Source organism: Papio anubis, chromosome 14 (assembly GCF_008728515.1).
Source record: "Papio anubis isolate 15944 chromosome 14, Panubis1.0, whole genome shotgun sequence".
Classification (NCBI taxonomy): domain Eukaryota; kingdom Metazoa; phylum Chordata; class Mammalia; order Primates; family Cercopithecidae; genus Papio; species Papio anubis.
The window spans coordinates 28,694,046-28,716,154 of record NC_044989.1 but is presented as its reverse complement, the minus strand read 5'-3'; the positions used below and the strand labels follow the sequence as shown (position 1 = coordinate 28,716,154).

The 22,109-nt window shown below is 42.0% G+C and overlaps 1 protein-coding gene and 1 non-coding gene across 2 annotated transcripts in view; both read right to left on the bottom strand.

Annotated features, from left to right (window-relative positions):
- Positions 1-19,743, bottom strand: part of WDR43 (WD repeat domain 43) — a 55,816-nt gene extending 36,073 nt beyond the window's left edge. Inside the window, exons 1-4 of the mRNA XM_003908458.3 lie at positions 19,468-19,743; positions 12,094-12,231; positions 6,732-6,853; positions 943-1,063 (exon numbers count right to left, since the gene is read on the bottom strand). Coding sequence (XP_003908507.1) covers positions 943-1,063; positions 6,732-6,853; positions 12,094-12,231; positions 19,468-19,692 — 606 coding nt within the window. The 5' untranslated portion in view covers positions 19,693-19,743. The remainder of the gene's footprint in view (positions 1-942; positions 1,064-6,731; positions 6,854-12,093; positions 12,232-19,467) is intronic.
- Positions 224-308, bottom strand: LOC116270422. Its single transcript, XR_004178459.1, has one exon. It is a non-coding gene; the product is annotated as a small nucleolar RNA SNORD53/SNORD92 (small nucleolar RNA).
- Positions 19,744-22,109: the final 2,366 nt, after the last annotated feature.

Below are 22,109 nucleotides of genomic sequence, written 5' to 3'. Positions count from 1 at the left end.
GAAAGGAGAGCTTCACAATGAAGTAACTATTAAATTCAATTCTAAGCAAATAAGGTTATTTGTGCTACAATACTCCCACTTCTTAAAAAAATGCATCTGAAAATACTGAAAATTTAGATGTTCCTTCTAACTCCCATGACCCTACCACTCTGCACCTTTATTTCTTACATTCTTGAATTAAAGATTCACTTAATTCTATCCATTTTAAAAGGCGTACACTTGGGTGCTCAGACACAGCCAAGGAATTGTAGGTCCTCATTTTACTCTCAGTGAGTCGAAACCACAATATTAAGGCATCATCACAGCACCAAATGTTCAGTAAGCCCTGAGTGAAAGCTTTTTCCTCCTCCAAAAATGTAATACTAAATCTCCGCAGTCAAATACAGTAAGTGGACTAAATGCTGAATGTAGGCTAGAAATCAAAATTACCATAATCATCACATAGTAAAAATTTTTTTATTAAGAAAATCTTTTTTGACCTAGGCATGGTGGCAAGCGCCTATATTCCCAGCTGCTCAGGAGGCTGAGGTGGGATGATCGCTTGAGCCTGGGAGGTCAAGGCTGCAGTGAGCTGTGATGGCGTTACTGCACTCCAGCCTGGGCGACAGAGAGAGATCCTGTCTCAAAATCTATTTTGTTTTTTATAAGGTAACTTTTTCTTTTTTGTGGATACACAGTTGGTATATATATTTAAATTTCTTTTAAAATCTTGTTTCTTGAATATTGGTTCTATTCATTCTTCCAATACATTTGAAGTAGACATGTGTAGTCTTTTTAACATCAACAAATCAGATTAGGAGGCTAACTTTTGTCCACTAAACTATTTGATGTACCTGACAATGAAGAATTTGTATTCTTAAAATAATATTTTATGGCTCAAACTTCTGCCTTTCTCTATGTTTACTGTAATTTTTATGCTTACAAATAATTTGATTCACTCACTCTGTAGACTTCTTTGGTCTCCAAAACCCATAGTTTGATTGTTCGACCAGCTGAAAGCAACATCTTTCCATCTGGGCTGATACATAGGGAACTGACACTGCTATTGTCGCCTTTCCATTTGCTATATTGTGAAGAGAAACAAAAGCATCTCAATACATAAGAGAAAACTTTACTCAGAGCAGAAAATAACAAAAAAACAAACTGAGCAATCATTAAAAATATCACCTCAGGTCCTATGACAATTACATTCCCTAAAAGCTTGTGTCAGGTAACTAACCCTGGATATACCACTGTGATAAAACCTCACTGATTGGGTTCCTTAACACGGCACAATCTCCCTTTGTCAGGCATGCGATAAAGATTCTCAACATATCAGAAAATGGGTGAGTGAGAGTGGCAAGAATGTAAAATGGGTAGTTATACACTCTGTGACCCAGGAGATGAACTTTGTGAATGTCCAGGAAAGTTCCATACTGGCTAGACCTCCCCAAGCCCATCCTAACCCTATCTCAACTCTCGCTTTCTCTGGAAGGCTGGCCTTCAATTAATTCCCTTAATAACACAAATGATTTCTCAAAAGCTGCAACCCAAAAAGGTTATTTCTACCCCAGATTCACACGAATACACCCCAGTCTGACAGGTAAAAATTAATTAGATACAAATGATTCCTTTTCATTACCTCAAATATGATTAGAAGCTCAAGTCTTTGCTGTTCGTTACTCATATTAATGCTGTCATAGGCAACAGGGAACTTGGCTATTCACTTATACAATCAAAAAGTAACAGCAGGGGCTGGGCATGGCGGCTCATGCCTGTAATCCCAGCACTTTGGGAGATCAAGGTGGGCAGATGGCCTGAGTCCAGGAGTTCGAGACCTCCAGCCTGGACAATATAGCGAGACCCTGACTCTACAAAAACTACAAAAATTAGCCAGGCATGCTGTAGTAGTCCCAGCTACCCAGGAAGCTGAGATGGTAGGATCGCTTGAGTCCGGGAGGCAGAGACTGCAATGAGCCGAGATCGCAACACTGCACTCCAGCCTGGGTGACAGACCAAGACTCTGTCTCCAAGAAAAAACAAGGAAGTAACAGTAGGAACCTTAATAATAAAAGAGGTTATTAAGTGGAAGAAAATGTATGGTTCTGCCAGTCAATACTGGAGTAAGTCAAATTAGTCATTGGAAAAACAAAATTAGGTACCTACATTATGCCACACATGCAAAAAAAATTAATTTATTAAATTTAAGAGTATTTAAACAGGGTATGAAAATGTTTTTATAATCCTGGGGTTAGGAAAGGTATTCCACAACAATTATAAACCAGAAATTATAAAGAAAAAAAGGCCTGATTTAATTACATAAAACTTCTGTTCCACAAATAAGTCATAAAATTAAAACGTAATTTTATGTGACCAGACACAGTGGCTCACATCTGTAAACCCAGCCCTTTGGGAGCCGAAGGCAGGTGTATTACCTGAGGCCAGGAGTTCAAGACCAGCCTGGACAACATGGTGAAACCCTGTCTCTACTAAAAATACAAAAATTAGACAGGGCTGGTGGCAAACACTTGCAATCCCAGGTACGCAGGAGGCTGAGACAGGAGGATCGCTTGAACCCCGGAGGCAGAGTTTACAGTGAGCTGAGATACCACCGCTGCACTCCACCTGGGTGACGGAGTGAGACCTTGTCTCAAAAATAATAATAATAATAATAATAATATATGTAAAAAGCTAGAAAAAAGTATCAAAAATATATATTACAAAGGAGTAACATAATACACAAATAGCTTCTTCATATCAATAAGAAAAAGAACTCAAAATAAAAATAGACAAAGGATATAAACAGGCAAACAGGCAACTCATAGGAAAAATACAAATTGTTGATAAACACAAAACATTCGACCTCACTGATAATCAAAGAAATGCAGCTATAATGTACGAGAGAACTCTTCCTTTACCTTTACCAGCTTCTAAAATTTTTGCCAATTTATCATCGATTCCTACAGCTTCAATTCTCATTTACATTCAATATTCAACATATATTCACTATGTTGATACATACATAAGACACAATCGCCATCCTGCCTAGAGGAGGCTGATAAGCTTCCTGAAACTTCCCCACTCAGTATTGAAAATGCTAGTTAGGCTAATAATACCTTCTGTCTATCCTCCCCACACCCCAATCCCTCAGGAGCTTTGCAACTCAAAGCATAAATCAGCATCATCTGGGAACTTGTGAGAATTATGCCTTCTCAAGCTCTAACCTAGATACACCTACTAAATCAGATCTGTATGCACAAGTAAGATGTATGTACATTTAAGGCTTAAGAAGCACTAGATGAAAAAATTCCTCTCTGGGAAATGTAACTGGTTCCAGTGGAATGACCTACACATATTGATATTTGAAGCCTTCCCAATCACTCTATAAATGAAGCGCAACAATTGAAAAGTCACACACTCATAACTAAGCCTTCCAATCAGTATTTTTCCCCCCAAACAGGGTCTCACTCTGTTGCCCAGGCAGAGTGCAGTAGCAAGGTTAACAGCTCACTACAGCCTTGATCTCCTGAGCTAAAGCGACCCTCTTAGGTGGTTGGGACTACAGGTACACACCACCACGCCTGGCTAATTTTTTTCATTTTTGTAGAGAGGGGGTTCTCACTATGTTGCCCAGGACGGTCTCGAAACTCCTAAGCTCAAGCAATCCTTCCACCTCAGCCTTCCAAAGTCCTGAGATTTTAGGCATAAGCCACCACACCCAGCTACCAATCAGTTTTTTAATGCTTTATTTCCAAATAGCAACAGGCAGCCCAGGATCTCCAGTGATTTGAAAGATGCCTTAAACATAAGAGGCCAAATCAAACAAATCAAAAGACACCCACAATAGAGAGGATGTAAGGAACAAAAGAAAATAATTCATGGTCAGGCATGGTAGCTCACACCTGTAATCTCAGCACTTTGGGAGGCCAAGGCAGGTGGATCACCTGAGGTCAGGAGTTCAAGACCAGCCTGACCAACATGCTGAAACCTCATCTCTACTAAAAATAAAAAATGAGCCAGGCATGGTGGCAGGTGCCTATAATCCCAGCTACTCGGGAGGCTGAGGCAGAATAATCACTTGAATCCGGGAGGCAGAGGTTGCAGTGAGCTGAGATCGCGCCATTGCACTCCAGCCTGGGCAACAAGAGCGAAACTCCATCTAAAGAAAAAAAAGAGAGAGAGAAAGGAAAACCTGAGGATAATCATCATTCAGCAGAACTTACAAGACAAAGAAGTCTTCCAAGAAATGAATAAAACTGACTGAGTGATGTGTCTAGAAACAACTGAGAAGATTTATACCACTAATAGAAAATGACCTAGTAACTAATAAAATGAAATTAAACCAATTATAAACCCCAAGAAAAGCAAAATTTTGTACAAAAAATATTAAACATAGGAAAGTCTAAGGCTCAGCTGTAACAATATTTAACTAGTCCATAACGTAAACAAATACTGCTTATCAAACACTATGATACGACAATATTGAGAGAATTGAGAGGGGGAAAAGAAGGTAAGAGCTAAATCCTCATCTTCTACAACAGAAAATCAATACATAGCGTCTAGAACAGAAAACAAAATCAAGTAACAGCAGCATAAGAATGCTAAGGATGAAGCTGGAAACATAATGAAATTATGAGACAACACAGTTTAGTGTATGAGAGGCCAGGCTCTTGTTTAACCTACTTCAAAACAGCAAAGTGGGGCTAGAGTCCACCTCACAGGCTTATGATTACGTACAATAAAGCACACAATGTGTTGAACGGCTCCTTGAACATTACTAGTCCCTATGTGAAGGACCTATCTTTGTGACCTCTCATCCAGAATACAGTAACACAGGCCCTATCCCAGACCTACTGGATCAGAATCTCTGCAGGCATTTCTAACAGGTTACTAACATAGAAATTACTATGTCTGCTACAAGTAAATGAAAATGAAGCACAAATACTCACTGAGCCATCAGGGAGATGATTTACTCACCTGCATCTCCAATCCCAAACTCCCACTTAAATTCTAAGCCTCTATCACCACCCTGTCTGCTGGGTCTTATCTTTCACAAAGTGTTATTTCAAAGCCAACTTGTCTAAAAACCCCCAAACCATTTATCTCTTCTAACCATAATTTCTATCCTCTACCATGCATTACCCCCCAGTACGTCCTCCCTCTAAACTGGTTTACTTGCCTAGTTAGCAAAGTTGAAAACTAAACTCAGTATCCCTCCTCCACATCAACTCAATGATTGCGATCATTCCCATTTTAACTTCCCACACTTACCATCCTATAACCGGATTACAGTAACAATCTATCCGCCTTCTCTGACTTTAACTAGCTCCTTTCCCTAAATTGTACACATTGCTGACAGATTACTTTTTCCTAAAGCATTACTCTGAATACTATCCCACAGACACTGACCAGCAGTGGCTTTTTTTTTTTTTTTTTGAGATGGAGTCTAGCTGTGTCGCCCAGGCTGGAGTGCAGTGGCGCGATCTCGGCTCACTGCAACCTCCGCCTCCCGGGTTCACGCCATTCTCCTGCCTCAGGCTCCTGAGTAGCTGGGACTGCAGATGCCCGCCACCATGCCCAGCTAATTTTGTCTTTTTAGTAGAGACGGGGTTTCACTGTGTTAGCCAGGATGGTCTTGATTTCCTGACCTCGTGATCTGCCCGCCTCGGTCCCCCAAAGTGCTGGGATCACAGGCGTGAGCCACCAAGCCCACCCTTTTTTTTTTTGAGACAGCGTCTTGCTCTGTTACCCAGGCTGGAGTGCAGTGGCACAATCATGGCTCACTACAGACTCAACCTCCCAGGCTCAAGCAATCCTCCCACCTCAGACTCCATCGTATCTGGGGTCACAGGCCATGTATACCGCCACACCCAACTGGTTTGTTGTTGTTTTTTTTTTTGTAAAGAGGTGGTTCTATGTTGTTCAGTCTTGTCTCAAGAAATCCTCCCACTTTGGCCTCCCAAAGTGCTGGGATTACAGGTGTGAGCCACTGCACTCGGCCAGTGGCTCTCTCTTGCATACCAGACAGAATCTAAAACCCCAACTATACCAGAACTCAAAAGAGCAGGATCTTCTCTGGCAGCTGCAGGACCATGGGCATCATTTTCCTCATGAGGGTCCTCAACTACACAGTAGGTGGAACTGTATTCAACAGCCCACATTTACTAAGCATCTCCTACGCAGCCAACCTCAGGATCAGGTGGTTGAACTATAATCAATTGTCTATGACCTTTATCTACGACACAAAGCCAGGCTCTTAGGATACTTTCACCCATACCATCTACCATCCATTATCCCCTAGTATGTCCCTCCTCTGAATTACTTTGCTCTGTGCCAATTCAATCTTTTACATTCCTGTCTCCCTGCATTTGCTCTTGCCATCTCCTCAACTTCCGTTCTCCACCCTTGAAAGGATTATCCCATCCTCCTCTATCTAAATCTTACCTATCCTAGAAGGTTCAACTGAAATCCCTTCTCCTCCTCCAGGCCTTCCCATCACTACTGTACTCATCTGACAAACAGTCACATGCTACCTTGTGACATCTCTCATACAGTTGCTTTACTTTTGTACCATTTTTAGCTTTTACGTATTTTATGTATTTTAGTATTTTATGTATTAAAATCTTGCATGCTCGATTTGATTAAAGGTTCTTTGAAAATGGAACCTATAACCTTATTAATGTCTGCATTCCCCATAAGTCCAGCATTTATCCACCTCTACTGCATCTCCTGATACCATGAATGTTACTCACCACTTTACTTTGCATGCCTGTACGTTCCATTCCACAATATGCTTATCATCTGAACAACTATATAAACAGCCACTGTCTTGATGCCACTGTATGCAGTTGACTCTGTTGTCATGTCCACCACTCTGTAGATTAAAAACAAAAATTTAAGGCTGGTCTCAAACTCCTGGACTCAAGTGATCCTCCTTCCTCACCCTCCCAAGATGCTGGGATTACAGGCATAAGCCAGTGCTCCTGGCCCATACGTGGATATTTTAGATCAGTAGAACTAGATAGAGCCAATCGTGTATTTTTTTAAAAGGTTCCACTGGTGATCTGAGGCCAGTCACTGGCAGAGGATGTGAAAGGCAAATAGAGGCAACCATGTTAGAGATGCAGTTAATAATCTGTAGAGGTAGGAGTCAACTCTTTTTTTTTTTTTTTGAGACGGAGTCTCGCTCTGTCCCCCAGGCTGGAGTGCAGTGGCGCGATCTCCACTCACTGCAAGCTCCGCCTCCCAGGTTCACGCCATTCTCCTGCCTCAGCCTCCTGAGTAGCTGGGACTACAGGCGCCCGCCACCGCACCCTGCTAATTTTTTGTATTTTTAGTAGAGACGGGGTTTCACCATGGTCTCGATCTCCTGACCTTGTGATCCGCCTGCCTCAGCCTCCCAAAGTGCTGGGATTACAGGCGTGAGCCACTGCGCCCGGCTCTTTTTTTTAACTGACAAATAAAAATGAAGATATTTATGGTATACAAAAAAAAAAAAATTCAAGAAGAAAATAAAACTTGTCTTATATGTTATGATAATATGAACCCTAGAGTCATTACCAAATAATTAACTAAAATGTTAGGCCTTAACTAAAAGCTTTAACCTTTATCCATTTTAGTTTTCCAATATCAAAAATGAGATAAACAGTTCGGGTGTGGTGGGGCTCACACTTGTAATCCCAGCACTTTGGGAGGCTGAAGCAGGTGGATCACCTGAGGTCAGGAGTTCAAGACCAGCCTGACCAACATGGTGAAACTCCCGTCTCTACTAAAAAAAAAAAAAAAAAAAAAAAATAGCTGGGTGTGGTAGCGCATGCCTGTAATCCCAGCTACTTGAGAGGCTGAGGCAGGAGAATCACTTGAACCCGGGAGGCAGAGGTTGCAGTGAGCCAAGATCGCGCCATTGCCTCCAGCCTGGGTGACAACAGCGAAACTCCATATCCAAAAAAAAAAAGAAGATACACAGCTAGAACTCCAAAATGTTAACTTTCCTTCTCCTCTGTTTAAAAATAAATAAACTGGCCGGGCGTGGTGGCTCAAGCCTGTAATCCCAGCACTTTGGGAGGCGGATCATGAGGCAGATTTGGGAGGCGGGCAGATCATGAGGTCAGGAGATCGAGACCATCCTGGCTAACATGGTGAAACCCCGTCTCTACTAAAAAATACAAAAAACTAGCCGGGCGAGGTGGCGGGCGCCTGTAGTCCCAGCTACTCGGGAGGCTGAGGCAGGAGAATGGCGTGAACCCGGGAGGCGGAGCTTGCAGTGAGCTGAGATCCGGCCACTGCACTCCAGCCTGGGTGACAGAGCGAGACTCCGTCTCAAAAAATAAATAAATAAATAAATAAATAAACAAACAAACAAACAAACTACTTTCACACCCCAAGTCCACATTTAAGGTAAAAATCAAGGGTACTCAAAAATATTCTTTAAAAATCTCCTATAAAAAATGTACCAAAGCTATGTCTCAAAACAAAAGTCACTGTTACTTCAGGTAAACACTAAATGCTTACTTGTACTATGGGGCCATAGCATAGAAACAATACTTACACATTTACAGCACAGCAAGATGCCCACTCACTAAGAGGCACGTAGGAATAGAAACTAACTGAGAAGAGCTCATTCATGTTTCTCATCTCACAAACATTCCAGGACTAACTCGCTTAGCAGAATGAGGTACTATATCACCCACACTGCAAGCATTTCATTCTTTCTACCTAAAGTCACATTTATCCATTATCCATTACCCCCTAGTATGCCTCTCCTCTAAATTAGTTTACTCTGTGCCAAGTCAATCTTTTACATTCCGGTCTCCCTGCATTCGCTCTTGCCATCTCCCCAACTTCCTTTCTCCACCCTTCTCTATCCAAATCTTACCTATCCCAGAAGGTCCAAATGAAAACCCTTCTCCTCCAGGCCTTCCCAAGACTGCTGTAACTCATCTGACAAATAGTCACATGCTACCTTGTGACATCTCTCCTACAGTTACTTTACTTTTTTTTTTTTTTTTTTTGAGACGGAGTCTCGCTCTGTCTCCCGGGCTGGAGTGCAGTGGCCGGATCTCAGCTCACTGCAAGCTCCGCCTCCCAGGTTCCCGCCATTCTCCTGCCTCAGCCTCCCGAGTAGCTGGGACTACAGGCGCCCGCCACCTCGCCCGGCTAGTTTTTTGTAGTTTTTAGTAGAGACGGGGTTTCACCGTGTTAGCCGGGATGGTCTCGATCTCCTGACCTCGTGATCCGCCCGTCTCGGCCTCCCAAAGTGCTGGGATTACAGGTGTGAGCCACCGCGCCCGGCCTACTTTACTTTTATACCATTTTTAGCTTTATGTATTAAAATCTTGCAGGAATAAAGTAAATACATATACAATGAAACATCACTATGTACATAGCTAAGAATAAAAGTGATTACTCAAAATTACTAAAGCTACTTCCAAATAACATTGTTACCACTTCAAAAGAAAAACATTTTAAAATGTTACATTCAGTTACTTTCCTTCCTATCAGCTGTGTACTCAAAGAACTAATTCTTATACACACGCAAATAACTAAAAGACATGAACAGATACGTTCCATAGAAAGAATTCAGTTAGAAAATATACCAAAGTATTCAACCTTGTTAGTAATCAAAGAAATACAAACCAAAACAAAGTGGCATTTTTAGTCTGTTCCTGTAGCAATGTGTTTAGCCTTATGATGCCCATGCTGGTGAGGTTACATAATACTATTGCCAGCGGCAGTGTCAACTAGCATACCCTTTTGGAAAGCAATTTAGCAATGTGTTCACTCACTTGTTCACTTACTCATTCAACAAATATTTACTAAATACCACTTACAAGCCAGACACTTTCAATATATTATTACATCTAAGTCTTCATAAAATCATGCAAGGTAGGTTGTTAATACCCACTTAAGGAATGGGTATTAAGTGGAATGAGAAGTTAAATTATTCACACATGAACACACAACGAGTAGGATTCAACCTCAGGACAGGCTAGCTCCAAAGCCTGGTCCCTTTCCACTTTACCATACCATCCCAGCACCCCTCACCCTGACCCTCTTGACTCCTTTTTGATAAATTCATCCCTGTCAAAGATGTATGTACAATCTTGTAAAGTACTGAAATGATATAAAAAGGAGTTCTAGGCTGGGTACAGAGGCTCATGCCTGTAACCCCAGCACTTTGGGAGGCCAAGGCAGGCAGATCACATGAGGCCAGGAGTTCGAGACCAGCACGGCCAACATGACAAAACCCCATCTCTACTAAAAACACAAAAATTAGCCAGCAGTGGTGGTACACATCTGTAATCCCACCTACTCAGGAGGCTGAGGCATGAAAATCGCTTGAACCCAGGAGGCAGAGGTTGCAGTGAGCTGAGATCGCACCACTGTACTCTAGCCTGGGCGACAGAGTAAGACTCTGTCTTTAACAAATAAGTCTTCTAAGCTCCAGCAGCCACAGCAGCTGAGCGGCTACCACACTGCACAAGATGCTAGGTACCTGCTGACCACAAAAAACCTATCAAATTAAAGGACAGCCTCCTACCTATAGTAGATGTACGAGCTCACCTGAGGACTACACTCAACTTGGAGTGGGGAAGAATATAGGGAAGGATGCCTTCTTGAGATGGATCTCTGAATGCTTTAAAATTCATTTATAGTTGAGTATTATTTTTGTAATATTCAATAAAAAAACAATACATTCCTAAATGCAAACTTAAAATCAGATTAAAATGTTCATCTACCAAATTATCTGTTTCTTTGTTGTCATGGTTGCTGTTTTAATGGGCTATTCAGTATGAATAATGATACTGCTGAGATAAAGTACTTATCTCCTATCACTGATATTGAGCATAAATTAGTAAAAATTATTCCAGAAAGTATTTTTATACTACATATATAGCATCCCTTTGGCTCACTAATTTTCGGTTAGTAATTCTGTGAATCCATGTAAGAAAAAAAAAATTCATTGTTTTACAACAATTTAAAAATTTGGAAACCCCTAAATGGTCAACAAGTTAAGTAACATAATGGACTATTCCACTTAATGGGATTTTAGGCTGGCATTAAAAATCTCTACAACCAGTTCTTGACAAATATAAAAGATAGTTATGTTGTAACCTAATGAAAAAAATCAGGATACAAACTAGATGAACAGATGGCCAACCATATTTTTTTTAATGTATGTATAAAGCAAAGAAATACACAAATTATTAAGAAGATCTCTCAGTGAGAGACTTAGGTATAAATTTTTTCCTTTTCAACTTTATGTAGTTAAAAATTTTCTATAGATAAATGTTACTTAAAACAAAAAACTTAAAACACTCCTATATACAGAAGTCCAGCGAACAAAAACACACTGCAATAGATATTGTCTGAACCAACTAGACCAGTTCAGTTACTGTCTTCCAATGCCAAACCCGCCCTTTATATTCTGCTGTGATGCTGGGACTCAGCAAACCTGATTTCTGATTTCCCAGCTGGATCCATAGGCTCTGCCAATAGGAACTGCTAGAGGGAGACAAGGATGGAGACAAAAGGGACTTGTCCTTCCTGTCTCTTTATTTGCATCACCCCAACAGTGGTAATGCCCAACAGCAGCAGCTGAACCCAATATGCAATTTTTCCAACCCTAGGAGAACCAGTCTCATCACCTCCGTCAGAGACACTAGCACCAGGCACCTGGAGCCTCCTTCTCAGTTTGAGGTCTGGATCCCATGCCCGTGGGGCCACTCCTCAAGAGACAGCAACAGCAGCACAACACCTGCCCCTAAAAGATCTCAGTGTCAGCAGTAACTCCAACTGCCTCCTTTATTCCCCTAGGTCAAGAGTTGGGGAGCTGCTTCCCACAGTTGCTATCTATGATTCCTTAGAGTTCCTATAACCCTTCCTTATTTTAAACCTAGTCAAGAAGTCTTCATCCTCTGACCCATAATTAAGGACTGCTGTTAACTATTACAGCTTTTATCAAATATTACTATTCAGCTACTTAAACGTAGATGAGACTGAAAACTGTCCCTACAGCACAGATCCATCACATACCTTGAAGTGTTTTTTAATAATCTCTAGTAATCAGCTTCCCTGTCACATCACTTTTAAATAAAATATATACACACTTACTATTAATTTACTGTGTAATTCTCCTTTTACTGTGCTGTATAATAAAATGCTACCAACTGCTGTGCCAAGAGCCAATAAGTCAGTCTGGTTACTCGTTCCTACAGCTTCTGATTTCCTTTTTTTCCTCTGGGGACTTTCCTGGAAAACAAGAAAAACAATGTTTTTATTTAGTATTTCAAACACTAAAACATCATTAATGAACAAATACAAATGCCCACCAGCCAACAAAAGACATTTTAAAAAGCAGGAAGAGAGAAGCTATTGGGTGATTTACTTCTCACTACTTTAAAAAGAAATCCCTCCAATGGGAAGAGAAATCCATCATTCTCTGTCCCCTGTCTCCCACCCCTACAGAAAAAAGACAGCAAATAGGAAAACCTGGTGTGTTCTGGGTACTCTCCTAACAGGTCCAAGAAGCCTCAATGGTGCTTCCACGTCTCAGAAACAGACCCCTCCTGACAGGTCCAATCTAAGCGAAGCCTTCACTCCCCAACCAAAGAGATTCATACCCAAAACTCTCTGAATCTGTAAGTCCATACCTCAGCAGCCAACTCTCCTTTTCCCCTCCTAATTTTTCCACAAATTCTAGCTTAGTTGTCGAGAAAAGGGACTCAAAAGTTTTTACCTTTATAAACATGCATTAACTTCAATTTGAGTCAACAAATAGCTTTAACTAGCAGGGCAGCTCAGAGCACACACAAAAGAGGCTGCCCCAGTGACTGGTCAAGGGCTGGCTCGGTGATTCAATGACTTCAGAGACATAAGTCTCACTCAAGTGGCAAATGCCACAAGACTTCTTTTATTTCAAAAGTGATGCTAACAGCTCATGTCTACCCAACAAAAAGACAATGACTCTAACTTAAAAGCACTACATCAGTTTATAATGCTGAATATTTATTATGATTTCAGAAGTTCTCTTCCGTGTTTTTTTTAATTACAGCTCACCAGCCTATATGTTTTTAGCATAAAGTTCTGAGAAATTCATTCTTTCACTGTAAAACAAGCCAATGCCATAGAAAAGAGAACATCTTCTTCTTAATAGTGTAGGATCTTAGCTCTACAGCACGCATGGGCACGCACACAGCCCAAGACACGTAAAAATCTGTCTTAATTCAAAAACAACCAATGACAACCACAACGTTACTAGTGCATAAAGAGCATCAGGGAACAGAGTTAAAAAGCACTTCCCAGCCGGGAACGGTGGCTCATGTCTGTAATCCCAGCACTTTGGAAGGCCGAGGCGAGCAGATCATGAGGTCAGGAGATGGAGACCATCCTGGCTAACACAGTGAAACCCTGTCTCTACTAAAAATACAAAAAATTAGCTGGGCGTGGTGGCGGGCGCCTGTAGTCCCAGCTACTCGGGAGGCTGAGGCAGGAGAATGGCATGAACCCAGGAGGCGGAGCTTGCAGTGAGCCAAGATTGCACCACTGCACTCCAGCCTGGGAGACAGAGCAAGACTCGGTCTCAAAAAAAAATAAAAATAAAAATAAAAAAAAAAAGCACTTCCCATTTTTTTCTTTTAGTTATCCTAGGGGGATGTTACATTTAAAGAATTTGACTCATTGGACACACTTAGATTAACAAAACGCAGTCTAACAAAAAAAGATAACCTTCTACTTACAGGAAAAATAATATACATCTTGCAAGTCCTTAGAAATGTATTAATAAACACAAAAGAGAAGTTACAATTAAAAGCCAAAGAACAAGAAGTCTGATGGTCTCATTTAATTTGTTGAAACATTGAAACCTCAGCTTTAGCAGTGTTCTAGGTACCCGCTTCAGTTACATGAATTTCTAAAACTACCTTTCAATGATTTCAGGGGCAAATATAATTTCTGTATAAGGTTATAAATACAAACACCTATTTCAGGCAAGGAAAGTGGGTGGAAGTACATCAACCTAGTACCATCTCAGCAGGAAAAGATTCATCTTTTTTAAAAGACTTCAAGAAGGCTGAGCGCGGTGGCTCACTCCTTTGGGAGGCTGAGGCAAGTGGATCACGAAGTCAGGAGTTCAAGACCAGCCTGGCCAAAATGGTGAAACCCCGTCTCCACTAAAAATACTAAAAAAATTAGCTGGGAGTGGTGGTGGGCGCCAGTAATCCCAGCTACTTGGGAGGCAGAGAATTGCTTGAACCCGGGAGGCAGAGGTTGCAGTGAGCCAAGATCCTGCCACTGCACTCCAGCCTGAGCAACAAGAGACTCTATCTCAAACAAAACAAAACAAAAAAAGATTCCAGGAAATCTTTCTTCTACTCTTGGTTTTTCCAAATCAAAACTATCTAAATGGAAGTTTCTCAATGTGTGAAACAAAGATAATCCCAAATATGCATATGCTTTATAGACAATTTGAATTTCCATTAAAAAGCACAAAAAAATTTTAGAAATTTACATAGCCTATGTCAAACATAACATAGTCAAAGCCTTAATTTCTGCATCTGCAAATCTCTGTATTTTTTGGTACAAGCAAGCAGGGGCAGGCAGAAAGAATATCTACAAGATTTATGACCAACTTTGAGGATCACTGGTCTCAACCTAAATAATACTCCAGTTTATTAAACTCAAAGAACTCATGACTCATTTATTTTTCAGGTTGGATAGTCTTTATTCAGCAGGATGAGCATACCTAAAAAGGTAACACATCAATCAGACCAGAAGTGTATATAACCAATGTACATTTTAATGAAAACTAATACTCCAAGTATTACCCATACTAAACATTTTTGAAACCAAGAGTTTAGTGCTGATTATAGATCACAAACTTCTGTTCGCATTTACTATCTAAACATGTTATTCCTGTAATCAAAAAACTTCAATGACTCTCCAGAGAATAAATCAATATGAACAGTTCTATGGCATTCAAAAGCATCCACAATTTGCCTTCAACCCACCTTCTCCAGTCTTATCTCCAATTCCGCCCTTACATTAACACTCCCTATACACACATTTTCCCATTTTGCTTTTGCTTTTCCCTTCACTTGGGAGGAGACCTTTCCTACTCACGTCAATTTTCATTAGTTAAAAATCCTATCCATGTTTTAAGGTGCACCTCAAATACCACCTCCTCCATGGAAATTTCTTTCCCTTAAGACACACGTCATATCCTGCATTAGACAAGGCAAATATGAAACGTATTTCTTCTTTTACACCTTAGTCAGTCAGTTGTGCTTCCTCTTAAGTGCCCAGCACAGATTATACAGATAAATATGTAAAGTAATAAAAAGGTAAGATAAAAAATTTAGTTCATATATTTGTAACTGGAAAATCTCAATTCCTGAAGGCACCAGGAGTGAATATCCCAAGGATGTGATTTCTCAGACTAAGGCGTCTTTTCCACCATGAAGAGACTGAGTTAAGCAATGAATAATACTGAAACCTGTCTTACAAGAAAAGCTTATCAGCATTTGATCCATTATCAGCATTTGATCCAGAAACAATAAGGCTGAGGGAGAATCTGAATGGCACATGTGCATGATTTATAAAAGCAAGGAGTTGTACAGATGGGATGAAGACAGAAAAAAAGCACATTCAGGTTATGAGAAGTCTGAATTTGTACAGTAATTAAAGTAATGACTTTTTAGACTGAGATCCCAGAGAAAGGAGTTTTACATGCAGAGTCACTACACTCTCATAAAAATACATGTATAGAAACAAGTTTCACAGAGAAGTTTCCCATGGCTAGCAGTACTGATACTTTCAATTCTTTTTTTTTTTTAATGTTACAATCCACTAAATGTATTACACACTTCACTAATGGATCAAAATCTGCTCTGAAAAATACTGAACTCTAGACACCAAAAAGTATGCCAAGTTTCAAGTTTCATTCTGCAATTAGTCTCCTAATCCATTTCTTCGTCTACCTCACTGCCACTGCATGTGAGTTTCTTGATCTACCTCACTGCCACTGTATGTGTGTAAGTTTTTACATAAAATCACATACAGCATTTATAACAAATCAATTAAGTCCTAATACATAGAAACTTCTATTTCTGCCAATCAGATCTATCTGCAACCCTTACTTCTTAGGAAGTTTAACTGTTAGCAAGACCTCAAGACAGACATGTGAACTGTCTTACATCTCTAAGGGATGGTAATGCAGACACCCAGCTCAGCTATCCTGTCCAATGTCTGAAATGCCATGTGCTTCATTCAACAAGTACTAAGCTGTACAGGCTCATCCTAATTGCAGTGACAGCAAAGCAGTATAAACACATTTACTACGATAGCCAATAGCAGACAGGTCTGTTAGAGAAGGAAAAGCAGAAAAGTTGGAAGACTTTCAAAAGTTTGAAGACAAACAGCAGCATCGGTTCCTAGGTGGCCGAGCCACTGTACTGTGTGGCTTTGGTAGAGAATATAATTAACATTTCTGCCTCAGTTTACACACATAAACTTGAGGAACTCTTAAAAATAGTATCCATCTAGATAGAGTCCATCCACTTGTATTTTTGCACTTTCCTATTTTCTTGTCCTCATTAAAGGTCCTCTTACCCCTGGCTCCAAAGACCAAATGGAGTGCTCAGCTACATAACATATGAAAACCCTCTAAAAACTATTGTGGCATGAATGTAAAGTACTGTAATCATTCTGTGACCAACAAGAGGTGAGAATCTAATTGTTCTAAACACTCGTGAAGCACAAACTTAACCCGTTACCCAAGAAACCCAACACTATCTATCTTTCTCCATTGATGAGTTATCATCACCACACTTTGTCTTTGGGTAGCAAACTGACAATTACTAAACCAAAGGTAGACTACTTTTCTTACAAACTGATTTACCATATTAAATGCCATATTAAATGGTAAAATGAGTCCAGATTCATTCAACAATAACATTAAGCCACTTATTACATGCTAGGCCATGCTACACCAGTCACATACACTGCCTAATTTGATCCTGAGGATCCTAAAAGGTGGATGATGTTACTTCTATTTCAAATTTGAGAGTACTATATGCCATCATATACCAGGACCTTAACAAAATGCTGGAAAGTGGGTTCAGAGTATACCCTTTTCATGCCTCATACACTAAGCCTCAAAGATGTAAAATAAAAGAAAGGGTTTAGTAAGATGAGAGCACCTTAACATGTGCCTTTTTTTCTAAGATAAGACATACGACTTTTTAATTTTATACCATAATATATGTGCAAGTTTATTTTAATACAAGAAAACTGCCTCTCCTTGGTTTTTAAGTCAAACTGATGCTCCAAGAGGACACACCCTCAAAGTAGGGAATGTCTCTACATTCCTTCCAGCTCTCTCAGTTCTGTGACTCAAGACCGAAGAGTAACAAAATTAGGGCACTGGACCAGGAGTTCGGGGCACCTTGACTCTAGAGGCCACACTCCTTTATTGGTTATTAAGGCTTGGGTCAAGTCATTCGACGCTGAAATCTAAAAAAAAAAATTTCTTTAATGTAGCTCAACTCTCATTTGTCAATGAGGTCCTCAAAATTAAAACAACTTGCTCAAAACGACAAAACAAGTTTTGAGTCTTGGTTATGAACTCAAATCCAGTTATTTTTCTAATTTACCACAGTGTTGCACATATTCCAAAATTATGACTTTTAATATGAGGTTAGGAAACTTCTCTTGGGCATACAATGCAACTGAAAGTCAAGAAAAAAGCAAAGTGGGTGACATTTTTTCCAACCTAATATTAACTATTTTTTGCAGATAACCAAGAACTGGGCTCTCAAGGACCTGAGTTTTAATCCTGGTTCCATTTTTTACTTTATTCAAGTTGCTTAGTTTCCCAGAGTTTGTTTCTTCCCCCCAAACAAGGCAGAAAGTTCCTTCCTTATCAACATTTCAGGACTAACCATACAAATATCAGACATTAATAATACTTAACACTTAAAGCACTTACCTGTCAAGAACTATTCTAAGTGTTCTCTGCATTATTAAATATATTAATCTTCACAACCACTCTATAAAGTAGGTATTATTATCCTCATTTTATAAATGAGGAACCAGAGGCGCAATTACCACTATGAAGCAGAGGCTGGAATCAAATGTAGACAGTATAGCTAGCTCGGGTCCATGCACCTACCTAACCACTGCTCCGTATTTCTCTCAGCGTTAGTATTACTATCATTTTGCAGGACTGTTAAAATTCAAACACAGAAAACTTTGAAAATAAAAGATAAGCAGAGCACTGTAATTTTAACAATAAAAACTGATTTTTTTAAGTTTTGTGTTTGACTTATAAGCCCTAATAGGTTTACTTTATGAATCAACAGAATAAACTATGAAAACGTAGTGTAAAATTTGAAAAATATCTGAACATATCCAAAGTATAGCAACTTACATGTATCCCTTCTCCCAACCCAAAAATTTAGCAGGTTTCCCAGGTCGTCAAAGAGAGTAAGATCTATCCTAAATACGAGCTTTTGCAGTTCTCCATACTGAAACAGCTCACACCACACACCTCAGGATACCTGATGCTTCCAAATCAATTTGCAGTGATTCGGTTTGGCTACTCTATGAATGCAATAACCACGTGCGTGCTGAGTTAGAGAGATGGAGCTGAGTGACTCAACTGTGAATGGCATTTACCTGACACGGGTCCCTAACAATGAAAAGCTTTGCCTAACTCGGCAGTTTTCCATCTAAGGGTAACCTCATCTGGCCTCATGAAACATTCACTAAATCAAGCTACTACTTCACTTTACCTCCACATCCTAACACAGACTTCAGATTGGGGTGGGTGGGGAGTGGTGTGATGGGCTTGAAAGCGGGGCGGGAGGGGCGAGCAGATGTTAAAATAAAAAAGCAGCGAGTTCAAAAGGCTGAGAATCCAGAGGTGCCTGGGAAAGGCAAAAGTTAAGAGTTGAGAGTCCCACGACCTGGATGTGGACAAGAACACGTGGTGAGCCGGCACCCAAAGGGGGGGGGCAGGAGGGGGAAGGTCCGGAAGCAAGTACAGACTAGTCCACACCAACTGCCCAGAGCAAAACCGATGAGCTGGATCAGAGAAAGAGGAAAGTTAGATAGTCCCAAGATGGGGCTCTATCAAAAACCAGGACTCTGATGAGCAAGGTCCGGCAGAAGAAAACCGCCCCAGCGGGACCAGGGGACTCGGCGAACATGGCTGCCCGTCAAGAGTGGGGCCCAGGCCGCATAGAGCCAGCCGGCAGGGCTCGGATACGCGACTGGCCGAGTCGAGCTGCGCCCTCCCTCACTGCCCTCACGGCAGGCCGCACGCGGGGCTGGCGGCTTGGGCCCACTGCGCGCCGACGCCGCGCTCCGTGCCTTCTCGCCCCGGGCCGCCGAGAGCCACGCGCGATGCCCGGCCACGCGCCACCCGGCCCGGAGGCCCGAAGCCGAGCCCGGGGAGGCGCCCGCCCCGCGCTGTCCCGCTCGCTTTACCTTGGCCTGCAGCCGCGCTGGCGCCCAGGCCAGACAGGTGCAGGTACCACTGAGGTGCGCGGAAGGCACGTACTCCTGGTGCAGCCGGTTGTTGGCCGTCTCCCATACTCGTAGGTGACCGTCGGTAGAGGCCAAAGCGAAGTAGGCCTGGCTGTGCGGGGAGAAGGCGCAAGGGACCCCAGCCGGGGCCAGGGGGTCGCCGCTACCGCCGCCGCCCGCCGCCATTGCTGCTCTGGCCCCACTGCAGCCACGTGTTCGTCCGTGCGCAGGCGCACCGGCGCGGGGCGGGGCCTGGAGGAGGAAGTGAGGCGGAGGGAGCGCCGGGGGCTGAGGGAGCGCGGGGGGCTGAGGGGGTGGCTTTTCGCGTCGCAGGAGAGCTTTGGACGGATCCACCCTGTGGACGGTGGCCCGTTAGGGCCTGCTGCTAACTTGTTCTGGGGCGGGCGTGGGAGTATGGGAGAAAGTAATTGTAGAATCAAGATCAAGTCCCGTTCCTTTTAAAAAAAAAAAAAAGAAAGAAAGAAAGACGGTCGGGCGCGGTGGCTCACGCCTGTAATCACAACACTTTGGGAGGCCGAGGCGGGCGGAGCCCCTGAGATCGGGAGTTCGAGACCAGCCTGACCAACATGGAGAAACCCCCGTCTCTACTAAAACTTAAAAAATTAGCCGGGCGTGGTGGCGCATGTCTGTAATCCCAGCTACTCGGGAGGCTGAGGCAGGAGAATCGCTTGAACTCGGGAGGTGGAGGTTGCAGTGAGCCGAGATCGCGCCGTTGCACTCCAGCTCTGGGCAACAAGAAGGAAACTCCGTCTCAAAAATAAATAAATAATAATTTTAAAAACTTTTTTAAAAATGATAAGGTAGAACGAAAGGTTTAAAGGAAATCTTCAGCCGAGCGCGGTGGCTTACGCCTGTTACCGCAGCACTCTGGGAGGCCCAAGGCGGGCAGATCGTCCAAGGTGAGACCAACCTAGGCAAAATGGCGAAACCTCATCTCTACTTAAAATACAAAAATTAACCGGGAGTGGTGGCGCGCTCCTGTAGTCCCAGCTACTCGGGAGACTGAGGCAGGAGAATCCTTGAACCCGGGAGGTGGAGGTTGCAGTGAGCTGAGATCGTCACGCCACTGCACTCCAGTCTAGGTAACAGAGCGAGACTCTGTCCCAAAATAAATAAATAAATAAATAAAAAAGAAGAAATCTTCACTTTCCAATTCATGATGATTGTAACAACTGCTTCCGTTTTCCCCTATTCAATTCCAGGCTGTAATCATTTACAACACAACAATTTATTCAATTATAATAATGTAAAAGTAATGATTGAAACGGCTATTCACTCCTGTTTCTCCAGATTTATTTCATGTTGCTATATCAAATAGACATTTTTAGGCACGCGCCCATAGTCTGGAGGCTGAGGGAGGAGGATGGCTTGAGCCCACGAGGTCGAGGCCACAGTGAGGTATGACTGCTCCACTGCACTCTAGCCTGGGTGACAGAGTGAGATCCTGTATCCAAAAAAAAAAGGGGGGGCGGGGTAGATTTTTATGTTTCTCTTAAATATTTCACCAAATCAATGCATTCTAATTAAAGGAATGCCAGGTACTGTTCTGCCCACACAGAGCTTATTGCCTGCCAGGAAAGATAAAAACCACTCTCAGGGCCATTGAAAGGCTCAAGCTTTTACAGCTATGGAATGGCATGGTGAGATTTGCATTTTATTGTATTGTTTTGTTTTGTTTTCTTGTTTGTTTTTATTTTTTGAGGCAGAGTCTCACTGTGCCCAGGCTGGAGTGCAATGGCACAATCTCAGCTCACTGCAACCTCCACCTTCTGGTTCAAGCCATTCTCCTGCCTCAGCCTCACGAGTAGCTGGGATTACAGGCGTGCGCCACCACACTCAGCTAATTTTTGTATTTTTGTAGAGACAGGGTTTCACCGTGTTGGCCAGGCTGGTCTCGAACTCCTGACCTCAAGTAATCCACCCGCCTCAGCTTCCCAAAGTTCTGGGATTATAGGCACCAGCCACTGCGCCTGGCCAAGATTTGCATTTTAGAAAGATTACATGGAGACAGTGTAATGAATGTGTTAGGAGGAAGCTAGGTTGGAGGCTTGAAAACCCAGGTGGAGATGATGGTGAGTGGCTTCGAGAAATGGCGATGCAAGGAAGTTTCAAGAGATGTTTATTATGTACAATGAGCCAGATTTCAAGTGGCCAAGGGAGAGAGAGAGAAAGGGCCAAGGATTACTTACTGACCTTTTACTGGGAGAGACTGGTTGGTGACCCAATTCACTTAGGACAGTGAATCCTGGAAGATTTTTGTGCAAGAAGATGATAGTGTCTTTAGTCTGGGAATGCTAAATTTGAGACATCTAATTTGGCACTTGGATTCATTCAGTCACTCAAACAAACTGAATGCCTGCTATGTGCCAGGCACTGTTTTAGGGTACCAGGAATCCACCAGTGATCATGAGAGACAAGATTCCTGCTTTCATGAAGCTTACATTCTAGTCAGGGAAGCACATAATAAACAAACAAATAAAACTGTATTTCAGCTAGTGCAAGCTGCTATAAAGAGAAATAAAGAGGGAAAATAGAGTTTAAGTATTGGAAGGAATTAGGGACAGCCTCACTCAGACCATGCA